The sequence below is a fragment of the Protomyctophum parallelum genome (assembly GCF_964188405.1).
Source record: "Protomyctophum parallelum genome assembly, chromosome: 1".
Classification (NCBI taxonomy): Eukaryota; Metazoa; Chordata; class Actinopteri; order Myctophiformes; family Myctophidae; genus Protomyctophum; species Protomyctophum parallelum.
Window position 1 is genome coordinate 15,090,627 of NC_139697.1, and position 13,556 is coordinate 15,104,182.

Here is a 13,556-nt window from a genome sequence, read left to right on the forward strand (position 1 = left end):
AATTTAGGCAAAACACATTTTTGGATATTACTATTTGCAGGAGTGGCTGTGGCCCGTTTTGAACAACATGCCTCAAATCATGAACGCAGTCCAATTGCCATGAAACGTTGCTGGCCCACAATAAGCTATCTGCCGTGGTGGAGACCTGTGCAGATTGTATAATGAATTGCATTTTTATAGTGCTTTTCTAAGGTGCTTTACAATGGTTCATTCATTCATACATTGGGAGGTGAAGCGGCGAACAGTCGACGCCAGCATCCTCACTTCCCACATTCACACACCAATGGTGGCGAGCTCACACCGACCAACTCATTGGAGGCAATGTAGGGTTCAGTGTCTTGCCCAAGGACACTTCGACATGCGGACAGGAGGAGCCGGGATTCGACCCACCGACCCCAGGGATCATTGGACGAGCTGCTCTACCTCCTGAGCCAAAGCCGCCCCTTATAGGGTGTATATACGTTTGTAATTATCGCCTGTGTCTTTGTGTCCTGCATCTCAAAGCAGCTGGTGGAAAAACATCTCCCGACTCTCCCAAGCCGCTATACCATTGTTTATAGCTCAGTCGTCTAGACACTGACCGTTGTCTTTCTGCAGTGCAGCGTGTTGGCAGGCCAGTAGTAGGGATGACAGACACCCAGACATTGCATTGTTGAGATGCCAGTACGGGTGATTTGCTGGCCTGTGTTCAATATGTCCGACCGTGGGTGGCTAATTTATGGTTTGATCAAAGTTCCTCCACATTAATAATGCACTATCTTTCTCTCTCTGTCTCTCTCTCTCTCTCTGACTCTCATGCAGGTGAAACTGAGATACCATAAAAGTTTGATGGTGGGAAGAGAGGCTAGGCTGGCTTTGCGTCGCCTGGTAGGGAGGACAAGAAAAAAGGACCTGTAAAAACGAACTCTATCATGGCGCGTTCTCACTCCACCTGATCTTAGACTGACTGATGGGACGTCAATCTAGCGCAGACACCTGGATGGGAGGAGGGAATCATATGCCATCTCTGGTTTCCAGGTTCCCCAGAGGTAACCTGTCACTGTGACATGGACAGGGCTGTGCTCGGTGTTACATGGCAGCTTTGGCAGTGATTCAGCTCGACGGAGGATCAGGTCCACTGCATGGATGAGACCTCAAGGAGAACTGGTATAGGTTCAGGTTCACACACCTGGAGCACAGAGAGCTCACAGCCACGGATGGCTGCGTTTACAAAGTATACGTGTAATCATTCCCTGAAGAAGAACCAGTTTCAAAAATCGTTTCCAGCATCGTAGCTATGAGTGTGCGGCCTTTTTCTTCCTTTTCTATGTTCACCGCCTTAGGCCTTTAGCACCTCACCAATACTGGTGTGCACCCTTCTCCTGTTTGTCTACAAATTACATGTAATGCCATAGTTCTGCATGTATAATTACAGTTTTGACGGAATTTAATCATTTGTGCTCAACGCACAACGACTTGTTATTTTGCCTCGGTTTGCCTTTTGTTAATTGGGATTTTGTTTACTCAAGCATAAGACTAAGTTTTTATTTTCTCCCCATAAATGAATGCCCCTATGTTGTGATGATTCCCCATTATACCCCTATGTTGATTTTGACAACAGATTTTGATTGATTCGTTTTAGCCATAGTCTTTTAAATTTAGTTTTAGTCATATGTTAGTCATCTGAAATGTTTTAGTGTTAGTCCAGTTTTAGTCAACTAAATATCATAAGATTTTAGTCGACTAAATCTACAGTTGTTTGTTACACACTGAAACACACTGGAGGGTCCTCCATCAGTGTCCTCCTTCAGTGTTCGTACCTTCTTGGCCGGGGGGTTCCTGTTGTAGTTCTCTTTCTCTGTAGTTCTCTTCCTGCAGTGTTCTTACCTTCTTGGCCGGGGGGTTCCGGTTGTAGAAGTGTTCAGTGTTCGTACCTTCTTGGCCGGGGGGTTCCTGTTGTAGTTCTCTTTCTCTGTAGTTCTCTTCCTGCAGTGTTCTTACCTTCTTGGCCGGGGGGTTCCGGTTGTAGAAGTGTTCTGTGTTCGTACCTTCTTGGCCTGGGGGGTTCCTGTTGTAGTTCTTACCTTCTTGGCCGGGGGGTTCCTGTTGTAGTTCTCTTTCTCTGTAGTTCTCTTCCTTCAGTGTTCTTACCTTCTTGGCCAGGGGGTTCCTGTTGTAGTTCTTACCTTCTTGGCCGGGGGGTTCCTGTTGTAGTTCTCTTTCTCTGTAGTTCTCTTCCTTCAGTGTTCTTACCTTCTTGGCCGGGGGGTTCCTGTTGTAGTTCTTACCTTCTTGGCCGGGGGGTTCCTGTTGTAGTTCTTACCTTCTTGGCCGGGGGGTTCCTGTTGTAGTTCTTACCTTCTTGGCCGGGGGGTTCCTGTTGTAGTTCTTACCTTCTTGGCCGGGGGGTTCCTGTTGTAGTTCTTACCTTCTTGGCCGGGGGGTTCCTGTTGTAGTTCTTACCTTCTTGGCCGGGGGGTTCCTGTTGTAGAAGTGCTGCTTGTATCCGTCCATCCAGACCTCTGCGGCGCGGACCGTGTTCTGCAGGAAGTTGGGCCGCGCGTACGGAGCCTTCTTGGGGAACACGTGACCCACGTGGGAGCAGGGGTGGATCTCCAGGCTGCCGCCGCACTGCCACACCTGGGGGGGAGGGGGAACGCATCTGTGTCACCTTAGCTTTTCAACCACTCTTGACCAACCCATTCTGGGCGACATGACCATGTCATACTCACCCTGAAGGAGAGCTCCAGGTTCTCCCCTCCCCACACCTCCATGCCCATGTCGTATGTGCCCAGGTACTCAAAGTAGGCCTTGCTCACAGCAAACAGGCCGCCCGCCATGGTGGGAGATCTGGGAGGAATAGACAGGACGTGTGGGTTAATATAAATTAAAAAAGAATAGTGGTGCACAATGTCATCGGTAGCATATAACATAAAAATGCCATATATCGGCATCGGATCGGTCTCAAAAGAATGCAGATTATTTTCACGGATATTGATGACGCAATAATAATGTGACCGTCAATGACTCTGCGGTCACTTTTGTTTTGTGTAATTCTAATGTTCTAATTAAAAAGTGGTGTCTCTGGCTGGATGCGGGACTTGTACTGTGTACTGTCATGTGTACTGTGTATTGGTACTGTGTACTGTCACCTTTACTGTGTACTGTGTCCTTGTAGGCAAGGCAAGGCAATTTTCATACTATTCAAAGTGCTTTACAGAATAAAAACAAATACAGAGTGCAACAGTGCACTTTAAAATGAATACAGATTATAATAGATACAATTACATTACATTACAACAGATACTTCCACCTTTAATAGAAACACAGTTAATTGGGATATGCAATGTTAAATAAATACGTTTTTAAATTTGACTATACTGGTGTCTCCATCTCACCTGATTGGTTGGATGCGGGCCGTGCGTCTCCTGCGCTCCACCTCGGGCACGGCGTGCCACTGGAAGGTGAGGCGCCAGTCGAAGCCTCCGATCATGGGCTCGTCGGTCTGCATGTAGAACTCGAAGGTGTTCCAGTCGATGGTGTCGATGACCGGACACACGATGGTGCTCTCGTTCTCACCGATCCTGCTCACCGGGGAGAGAGGGGGGATACCAAGCGCTGGTTATTGTTATTGCTTTTCCATTGTGCATACTGTACAGAGGTCACCGTTTTCCCAATCTGGGAACCCATCGGCAAAGAAAGGAAAAACAGCACCCTCTGCTGTTTGTTTCCTTTGAATAGGTAGCGCATGCACAGAATCTGTTCTTGAGAGATTACTGTTTTCCAAACAGTGGTTCGTTTTTCTTTTTTTCCCCTTTTTTTATTATTATTAAAACAAAATCCCCCAAACCCCCTAAAAAAAGTTAGTATTTTTATATTAGTATAGCGAGCGGTGGTCGCCTCACCACCGGAGCGGTGGTCGCCTCACCACCGGAGCGATGGTCACCTCACCACCAAAGCGGTGGTCACCTCACCACCGGAGCGGTGGTCACCTCACCACCGGAGCGGTGGTCACCTCACCACCGGAGCGGTGGTCGCCTCACCACCGGAGCGATGGTCACCTCACCACCAAAGCGGTGGTCACCTCACCACCGGAGCGGTGGTCACCTCACCACCGGAGCGGTGCTCACCTCACCACCGGAGCGGTGAGACTATGAATAGGCCTTAACCCACCTCTCCAGGAGGGGCTCCATCCAGCCGGGGACACACTCGCAGTGGCAGTCTAGGAACGTCAGTACGTCCCCCGTGGCGTAGGTGGCGCCGATGAGGCGCGCCCGCACCAGGCCCTCCCTCTTGTTTGTGCGTATGAGTCGCACGCGCTCCAGCCGGCTGATGTACTCCTCCAGCTGGGACTTTAGGTAGCCTTAAATGTGAAGAATTAAACATTTAGGCCCGACGTTGAAATTAAAAAAATGTCTTCTAAATGTGTATCAGTATCAACTCAATATTTCCTGTCAAGAGCTAAAGTTTAAAATAAGCTAAGGTGACACAGATGCATTCCAGGTCCACATTCCCTGCTGAATACAACATTGCTGACTTTTGTTTTATTTGTTTCATCGGCCGTTTTTGATCACTTTTAACACACATGCACGCACGCGCACTCAACTCATCTCATCTCATCTCATCTCATCTCATCTCATCCACACACACACACACAGTCACTGCCTGGCAAGTGACCTGTCCAAGATTCCATCTGACCATGGCCGTTAAAGGCCAGGAAATGATGTCACTGGGAGGTCAGCGCCCGATGAAGTCACCATTATGGTGTAACGTCTCGAGGGTCATCGCACCCACGCACGGACAGACGCACACGTACACGCACACGTACACGCACACACACACACACACACACACACACACACACACACACACACACACACACACACAGTGGTGGAAAGTAACAAGGTACTGTACAATTTTGAGTACTTCCAATTTCCAATACTTTTACTCCTCCTCCACTACATCTCGGATCCAAATATTGTACTTTTACTCCACTACATTTATTTGAAAACTTTAGTTACTAGTTACTTTGTAGATTTTGATTATTACAAAGCACACATTGAACATAGGCGATCTACAAGCTCACAATGCGTCGCAATGCGACACACTGTGAGCTTGTAGATCTGCTATTTGTTTAGTTTTTTTTTATCAAAGTTTTTTTATTAATTTTCACACATGAAAATATTATACAACTTTTTTCGAACATTTCTTTTTTTCCCCCTCCCCTCCCCCCAGAGTTCCCGCTCTGAAAGAGCCACAACCCCGGTATCTTGCACCATATGAAATAAAAGGCACATACAAATATACATATCTTGTTTTGCCGGCTAAGATGTAGATCTTGGGAAATAACTCCAAACACTGCAATAGTGGCAGAGGGTTCTATGGGCACTTCTTTGGACCAGTGGAGGCGATGTGTAACCTTAAACTGAATAATAGTATGCCTTAGACAGATTGAAGAGGAGTGTATCCTATCCAGCGCTTCCTTCCAAACATCATCCGAAATTTGTGTCCCCAGGTCTCCCTCCCATTTATTCTTTAATGAGGTAAGTGGTTCCAGGTCATGGGGCCACATGACAGGTTTTCCAATTGCAGCCATTTGGGGACAGGGTCTTGGGACGGCAGCTCCCTCCAACACAACATCACCTTTATGTTGGCAGCCCAATAATAATATAGAAAATTAGGGAGAGATACGTTTTTTTCTTTTTATACTGTATTGACTACTTTTTTTTTTTTTTTTTTAAGATATTTTTTTGCGGCTTACGCCTTTTATTGATTTTTTTAAGGGATAGAAAGTAGGCTGACAGGAAACGGGAGAGAGATGGGGGGATGACATGCGGTAAAGGCCGTGTCGGGTCCGGGAATCGAACCCGCGGCACACCGCGACTGGATCACCAGTCCGGTGCCCAGACCGTTACGCTACGGCCTGGGCCTTATTGACTACTTTTATTGCCAATACTTTGGTAAGTTTACTCAAGTGCATTTTTAATTCTGGACTTTTTTTTACAGCTGATCATTACGCTTACAATTTGCAATCTAAAACCATGTTGTGAGCTTGTAGATCAGCTATTTTCACTGTCATACGACGAAGTAGCCTCGACGACCTTACAGGCTTATGCAAAGGCTAAGCATTTAATTTAGATAGGATGTCACTGTATGTAGACAGATGCCAGATCATTAATAAACATTTAATTTAGATAGGATGTCACTGTATGTAGACAGATGCCAGATCATTAATAAGCATTTAATTTAGATAGGATGTCACTGTATGTAGACAGATGCCAGATCATTAATAAACATTTAATTTAGATAGGATGTCACTGTATGTAGACAGATGCCAGATCATTAATAAACATTTAATTTAGATAGGATGTCACTGTATGTAGACAGATGCCAGATCATTAATAAGCATTTAATTTAGATAGGATGTCACTGTATGTAGACAGATGCCAGATCATTAATAAACATTTAATTTAGATAGGATGTCACTGTATGTAGACAGATGCCAGATCATTAACACTTTCAAGAGTTCACTTATTGTTAAAACATCTGCATTGCTTAATTTACAAGAAGTCTACACAATTGAGAGTGTAAAATATTTTGTATTTTGTGGACAAAGTATTATCCAACGACAGAATATTCTTTGGTTTTGGGGTCTGTGAGGGAAGCTAAATCTCATTGAATGGTGGCCCGTGGTTCAAATGCCAAATGAATAGTGGGCCTTGTCATAGGGCTTTAAGCAACTAGTCGACTATTCAACTAGTCCAGTATTCAACTAGTCGACCTTGTTGGTACTAGTTGACTAGTTGATGAGAATGTTTTTTCCCTCGTTTTTGTAGGCCTCACGATCAGATAGATTATAGTTAGTCACCAAAGTACACAGTTTTTAAATGTACAACTATTATTAAAAAAAAATATATATATATATATATTTTTTTTTTTACATAATAGGTAGGCCTAGTTAAACAACTAGTAAAAATCTAGAAGTGAAGCTCTAGGCCTTGATATGAAAAAAATGACTGTCCTAGATGACTATATCTATGCATCTGATGCATTACCTCGTGTTGTCCTTGCTTACTCTAAGTCACTAAGGATTAAGAGCGTCTGCCAGATGCCTAAATTATACATTCTAAGCATATAGGGCTTAAACCCACTTAACCCCTCACTGACCGGGGCCAGGGGGACTATTACTGGTTTCCCTAGTTCATGGAGTTCAATTGGTTAACAATGAACCATTTGCACCCCAGGCATCCATATTTATGTTGGGTGGAATGTTAGGCAGGCAGACACAGACACAGACACAGACACAGACACAGACACAGACACACACACACACACACACACACACACACACACACACACACACACACACACACACACACACACACACACACACACACACACACACACACACACACACCGAAACAAGACGAGCCGAGAGCAAGCAAGACAGGTGGATACCCGTAAGATATCAGTAGTTACAGGAATGCACGCCATTGTTTGCTTCTCGTCAGGGCAGTGATGATGGCACGGAAACAAAGCAACCTGCCTGTTGGTGGAACGAGGGCCCCGGGGGGCCTTTCGTTCATCCATTCATTCATTGCATCACCTTTAGACTAAAGTTTGTCCAAGAAAGGTTGAGCGCCGTTGTTCGTTCGTTCAGCGTATTCTCGGGAGGATCAGAGAGGCGACGCCCGGCCGCATTCCATCCAGTGTGTGCAGAATGCGCCCCGTCTCGTTCGCAGGCTGCTATTGTTTAAGTCGAGAATGACAGCTTTGTCGGGTGGAAACCTCACATGTCCAAAAACAGGATTCAAATACAAAGTAGCAGATCCACATTTTGAGATAAGTGGTTTCTGCCTGACGGCAACGATTTACACTTTGGCTAGCTCGTCAAGTGTTTCTATACATTTTGAACACAGTACTTTTGCTACTTTAAACCATTTTAGGGCGGGAACCCTTTCTGGTGTTTTAAGTTTCATAATGCTGTTCTGCACCCGTCTGTATCACTCTGGTTGCCGTGCGACGGAAGTAAACAGGAAAGAAAACTGGAAGTGAAAAGTCAGCGTGCTTCTGATGTCTGATTGTTTTTAGAATCCATTTATATTGATTTGTGACTAAAGTGTTCATGATCACGGTTACAAAATGTATGTTTTGGGTGAATTAAATAACACCTAGGACACGTTACAGAGACGATTTTATAACTTCCGGTCGTCCGTTTTCTGAGCGAACGGCTTCCAAAATAAGATGGTTCTCCGTTGAAATGCATTGTTGGCGTTTCCCCGAGTACAAATTCACTTGAGTTAGGGGATGTCCCGATCACGTTATTTTGATCTCGAGTATCTGCCAATACCGATTTTTCCCCGATCCGATATTTACATTTTTATAGAACACTTATGCCATATCATACTAGTACAATATCCAAAATCACAGACAATATCCAGTCTAATATCAGGATATAATATCGATACTAATCGATACTAGGGATGTCCCGATCACGTTTTCTTTGCTCCCGATCCAAATCCGATCATTCGAAAATTATTTTCACGACATCACGTGATCGGATCGGGACAACCCTAACTCGATTAATGTTTTCTCCACCATTGTGTCCCAAAACCCAACACGGTCGGGTGGTCTGGGGGGGGGTCTGACCTCGGTCGCTGTAGTCGTCTATGAGGATGACCTCCTTGAGCAGGACGGCGGGGGTGGTCTCCAGCACGCTGTGGACCGTCCGGAGCAGCGTGGACCAGGCCTCGTTGTAGAAGGCGATGACCACCGAGGTGGTGGGCAGCCGGCGGTAGTCAAACTGCTTGGCTCGGCATCTGGTGAGAGAGTGAGTGGAAACCATTAGCCCATTAAGCCATTTTGACCTGAGATCAGATTCTAAAAATGTCTTATTTTCTACATCCTGACAGTTTTCTGAAAAAGCTGTTTCTATGTCAGTCCTTCGATTTTACAAGCTTGTAGCTTGGCTAGAGAGAGAGAGAGAGAGTCTATTCATCTTTTTTCTTTTATCACTTGGGGAAGGTCATTGATTTTTTTCCCCCAGTCAGATGGAGGGCCAAGTTATTTTATACCAGGCTATATACATGCTCTCTAGGGGTACACTTTAAAAAAAAGAAAATCGGCCTGTCCCTCAATAACGATTATTGGGATCCAGGGGGTCCCTCCCTGGCACAAACCATTTTCAGATGGGGGTCCCCCAAAGTACACGTCCTTTGGGGGATCCTTGGCACAAAGACGTTTGAGAACCATTGATAGTATATAGCCATCTATTTTTGCAACACGCATGCGCGCGCACACGCACAAGACTAGTATCTACGCAGTGATATTAGTCTTGTGCGTGTGCGTGTGCGCGCTGGAACTGGAACTGGAAATTAGTCTCCAACGTCACAGCAAAAAAAAAGGCTCACTTTGAACAGAAGGAATCACACCAATGATCAACATACCACAGAGCAGAGAGAGAGAGGGGGAGTGGGGTGGGGGAGGGGGGGGAGCTGGATGAAAACGACAAGGCGAGCTGGGTCGCGGAAAATGCTACGAGAAAGAACAAAGAGAGGACGTTGTGTCTGTCGGGACACTTAGCAGTGTCTGTCTGTGTGTCTGTCTGTGTGTCTGTCTGTGTGTGTGTCTGTCTGTGGGTCTGTCTGTCTGTGTGTCTGTCTGTGTGTCTGTGTGCTACCAAAGAAACAGCTTGGACTTTTAAACAGCTTAAACAGCATAAACAAACACGCCTGCGTGTGCGTACGCACCCACACAAATGGATAATTAGCATTCTACAGCTTTCTTAGCTTTCTCTCTCATCTGGATCGTCTCATTAGGGGACGCGACGAGGAGGCTAGAGGAGGAAGAACTGTCTAATAAAAGACACACTGCCAACATCACTGACATCACTATGGCCGTATTTAGCCCAACAAATGTTTTTTGTAGAAAAATAATGCTTGGAATGGATTCAGAATCATGAAAACCCCCTAGTTTGGCACGTCACATGCTACTTAAAGCATGATGAAATTGTCCTTATATACCGTATATTACCAAATAACAGCCCATGCTCAAATAACCGCCCAGCACCAAATAACGGCCCAGGTTCCGACACCATTTTGCGTAATAACCGCCTCCATCAAATAACCGCCCTCCTCTATATAACGGCCCATGGGCCGTTATTTGCAAACTTAATCAGCCTCAGCCCTCATTTATATTATTATATGCGTGTTCACCGTGTTGAGTTTGCAAATCTCCGCAACGTCACTCGATCATTTCACAACAGCGCAACACCAGTCCTCCATAAACTAAATCTAGGCTATAGTTTCACAAGTGCCTCCTATGCACAACCAATTGTTTTAATGCAAAGTGGTGTATATTCTGTGTAATGTTTATTGTCATCCGTGTTACGGTGCGTGTCAAAGTAGAACCCAAATGCAGGCAACACAGGCTGAGTACTTTGCAAGAGTTTTAATGAAGACCAAACTGAAGCAGGCAGGACAAAAAACTCATAACATCCATAGGCAGGTCAAAAAGGTAAACAAGGAGTAACATGTATCAAGGTCCAAAAACAACACAGGGAATCAAACCTGAGGAACACTCGGGAAAGAAGTACTGAAAAGCAGGAGTCCGGAAAACACACTAACAAATGGTTATACTCTAGCAAAGAATGAGCAGAAATAGTCCAGTCTTATAGGTGGAGGCTTGTTAGGGGAAGTTGGCACAGGTGAGTAGTGAGAGGGGAACAATTGGGCTGATGAGGCAGTTGGAGACAGGTGTGTGTAGAAACAAAGGGGGGGGAGTGGCCAAAGTGGAAAGATGGACAGGCAGGGAGCCAGACCATAACAATCCGTTTATCACTAGTATCTCCAAGCTCCAAGTGTTGCATGACAGCGCTTTGTGAGCTTGCAGATGAACCCTTTTCGGTGCGCGGCGTGCGCCAGCCAGGTCCTCACAAGTATAGTACTATAAAACACCTCGGTGCAACAAGTCCTCAGCGCAACAAAAAAGTTGATATTTAAAATTTAAATTTTTCAACCGATTGTTCTAATTCCAAATGGCCTATAATCCGTGTAAAGTGTAAATTTCCTTGGGTGAAAATCTACCGTTACGTAGGCCTACAGTTTATAATGAAATCATGTGTTTGTCCGCTGCTTCCCCATGCTCAATCAGAACATGTAGTGGTTACACCTGTGTGTTTATACGCTCCCTCTTACAATTAAATCAAAATGCATTGCATGCAATGTTTATTGTTTACCATACTAAAAAAAGATGACTGCATGGAACTGTATGTAACCAAATGATGGCCAGGTGCAGACAGGTGCAAAAAGCCGTGGCCGGTGTGCAAAGAAATAGCTGATCTACAAGCTCACAATGCGTCGAGCCTCGGTGCGTTGTGAGCTTGTAGGTCTTGTACAATATTGATGCACTAAATTGGAGGAGGATGATGAGTATTGGTAGCATTGAGATTGCTACAGTCCCACAAGTTTAGTTCCCACAATTTTTTTTTTAACAATTCATATTCTACAACATTTCCAAATGTATTTTACCCCATTTCCAGGCCTATGCATTAATTAGGATATTGTATGCTATCAATCCCCCCAAGCACTACATGTTACTGTATGTTACTGTATGTATATACTGAAACCAAATAATGGCCTTGTGCAGGCCGGTGCAAAAATAAATAACAGCCTATGGCAAATAACGGCCCGGCTCCTTATAACAGCCCGGCGTCCGAATCGATTTTGCATATTAACGGCCCGGGGTACTATTTGGTAATATACGGTAGGTTATTAATGGTATGGTCACATATTATGCCAATTATGAAAATTGCTCAACATAATGCAAGTTAACAGCATCCGGCAGTTTCTAGATGCTGAGGACCCATACTCAACATTACATAAAACGTTAGGGTACTCAAAATGCCAGGGTTCATATTCTGGCAAGTGGACTATTTTGCAGTGTTGTTTTCGTCGACTAAAATTAAGACGAAAAATGCTCGTCGACTACCTTTTTTCACTGACAAAAACGAATGGAAACTACCGGTAAATGAAAACTAAGCTACGATGACTAAAATGAAGACTAAATATACTGACAATTTCGTCGACAAATACAAACTAAACTAAAATGTCATTTTACACTTGAATGCTGAAAATAGCCAATCTACAAGCTCAAAACACGTCGTGTAAAAAGTGTAAAAACACTAGTTAGTGGACTAAATCAACTGTAGATTTAGTCGACTAAAATCTTATGACATTTATTTGACTAAAACTAGACTAACACTAAGACATTCCAGGTGACTAAAATATGATAAAACCGAAATGAAGTTTCAGTCCAAAGACTATGACTAAACTAAAATAGAAATTTGCTGCCAAAAACAACACTGCTATTTTGAGCCTTTTGGAGATCTACTCACTCGGGCATGCGGTGGTCCTGGATGTGTCTGTGGAGGGAGATCCTGTCGCTGGCGTAGATGTTGATGGCGTATCGCTCCACGCTGTCCTGCTCCACGTGGAATAAATAAAGCAGAAAATTAAAATATCGAAAATGTCCAAAACCGGCTGAAGAAATCATGACATTTCTGAGACCATTCATTCATGTTCCTGGAAGATGCTTCTAAACTTTGTATTCAACTGCTAGTTTGATCTACAAGCTAGTTTGATCTATACAAGCTAGTTTGATCTACAAGCTCACAACTAGGCATGTAACGATATATCATTTTTTTTAGGGGGGGCTAGTGTGTGATAAGAAATGTCAGCTGTAATCATATTCCATCATTTTCACATGATTTTGGAGAGAAATGAGACAGTAGAGGCCTGGAGAGGGGAGCTGTATATGTGTCTGTGACTGTGCCCAGGTGATGGTCGTTATTGATGCTCATTAATACATCAAGGAAGGCAATTATCTTTGCAATGTAGTTAAATAAAAAAATTGAAAAAGCTTTGGGGGGAAGATAAATCATAAAAAAAAAGAAAACGTCATTTGTCTGGAAAATCATTGTTGAAAATATCGTGAAAAATCGTATCGTAAACCTCATATCGTGATACGTATCGTATCGTGAGTTGAGTGTATCGTTACATGCCAACACATCGCGCTGCGACGTGTTGTGAGCTTGTAGATTGGCTATTTTCGGTGCGCAGCATGCTTTCACATATTAGACAACACTGGCTCCTATGGAGTCCAAATGACAGAACTGTAATCCATGCCTGCTCCAGCGTCTTGTCGTCGGGGCCGAGGTGGTTGAGGCGCGTGGCGTGGCCCCACTCCCCCGGCGCGCTGTCGTCGGGCGCCGGCTTCACGTAGACGGGCCGCGCCAGCAGGCCGTCCGCCGCTCCACCGCCCGCGCCACCGCCCTTCTCCTCCAGCGTGAACTGACGCACCAGGAGGCTGCGGCCGCCCCCGTCCTCCTCTTCCTCCCCGCCTCCTCCTCCCGCTAGAATGACGAAAACCAAAATCAGCTTGAAGGTCCTTGCAGACTGGACTGGACTGGACGCGTTTTTCGGACAACGAGTGGGAGAAACGCTGCTAAAAATTCGAAAGAACGCAGCAGTGTAGTGTAGTGTGCTAGGACCTTTATTGTCACATCAAGTTAAAAAAGA

At 44.8% G+C, this 13,556-nt stretch overlaps 1 protein-coding gene across 1 annotated transcript in view; it reads right to left on the minus strand.

Annotated features, from left to right (window-relative positions):
- poc1bl (POC1 centriolar protein homolog B (Chlamydomonas), like) overlaps positions 1-13,556 on the minus strand; it is a 39,599-nt gene that overhangs the window by 12,530 nt on the left and 13,513 nt on the right. The window contains exons 3-9 of the mRNA XM_083766006.1: positions 13,164-13,390; positions 12,374-12,459; positions 8,629-8,798; positions 4,153-4,342; positions 3,378-3,563; positions 2,712-2,829; positions 2,443-2,619 (exon numbers count right to left, since the gene is read on the minus strand). Coding sequence (XP_083622132.1) covers positions 2,443-2,619; positions 2,712-2,829; positions 3,378-3,563; positions 4,153-4,342; positions 8,629-8,798; positions 12,374-12,459; positions 13,164-13,390 — 1,154 coding nt within the window. The remainder of the gene's footprint in view (positions 1-2,442; positions 2,620-2,711; positions 2,830-3,377; positions 3,564-4,152; positions 4,343-8,628; positions 8,799-12,373; positions 12,460-13,163; positions 13,391-13,556) is intronic.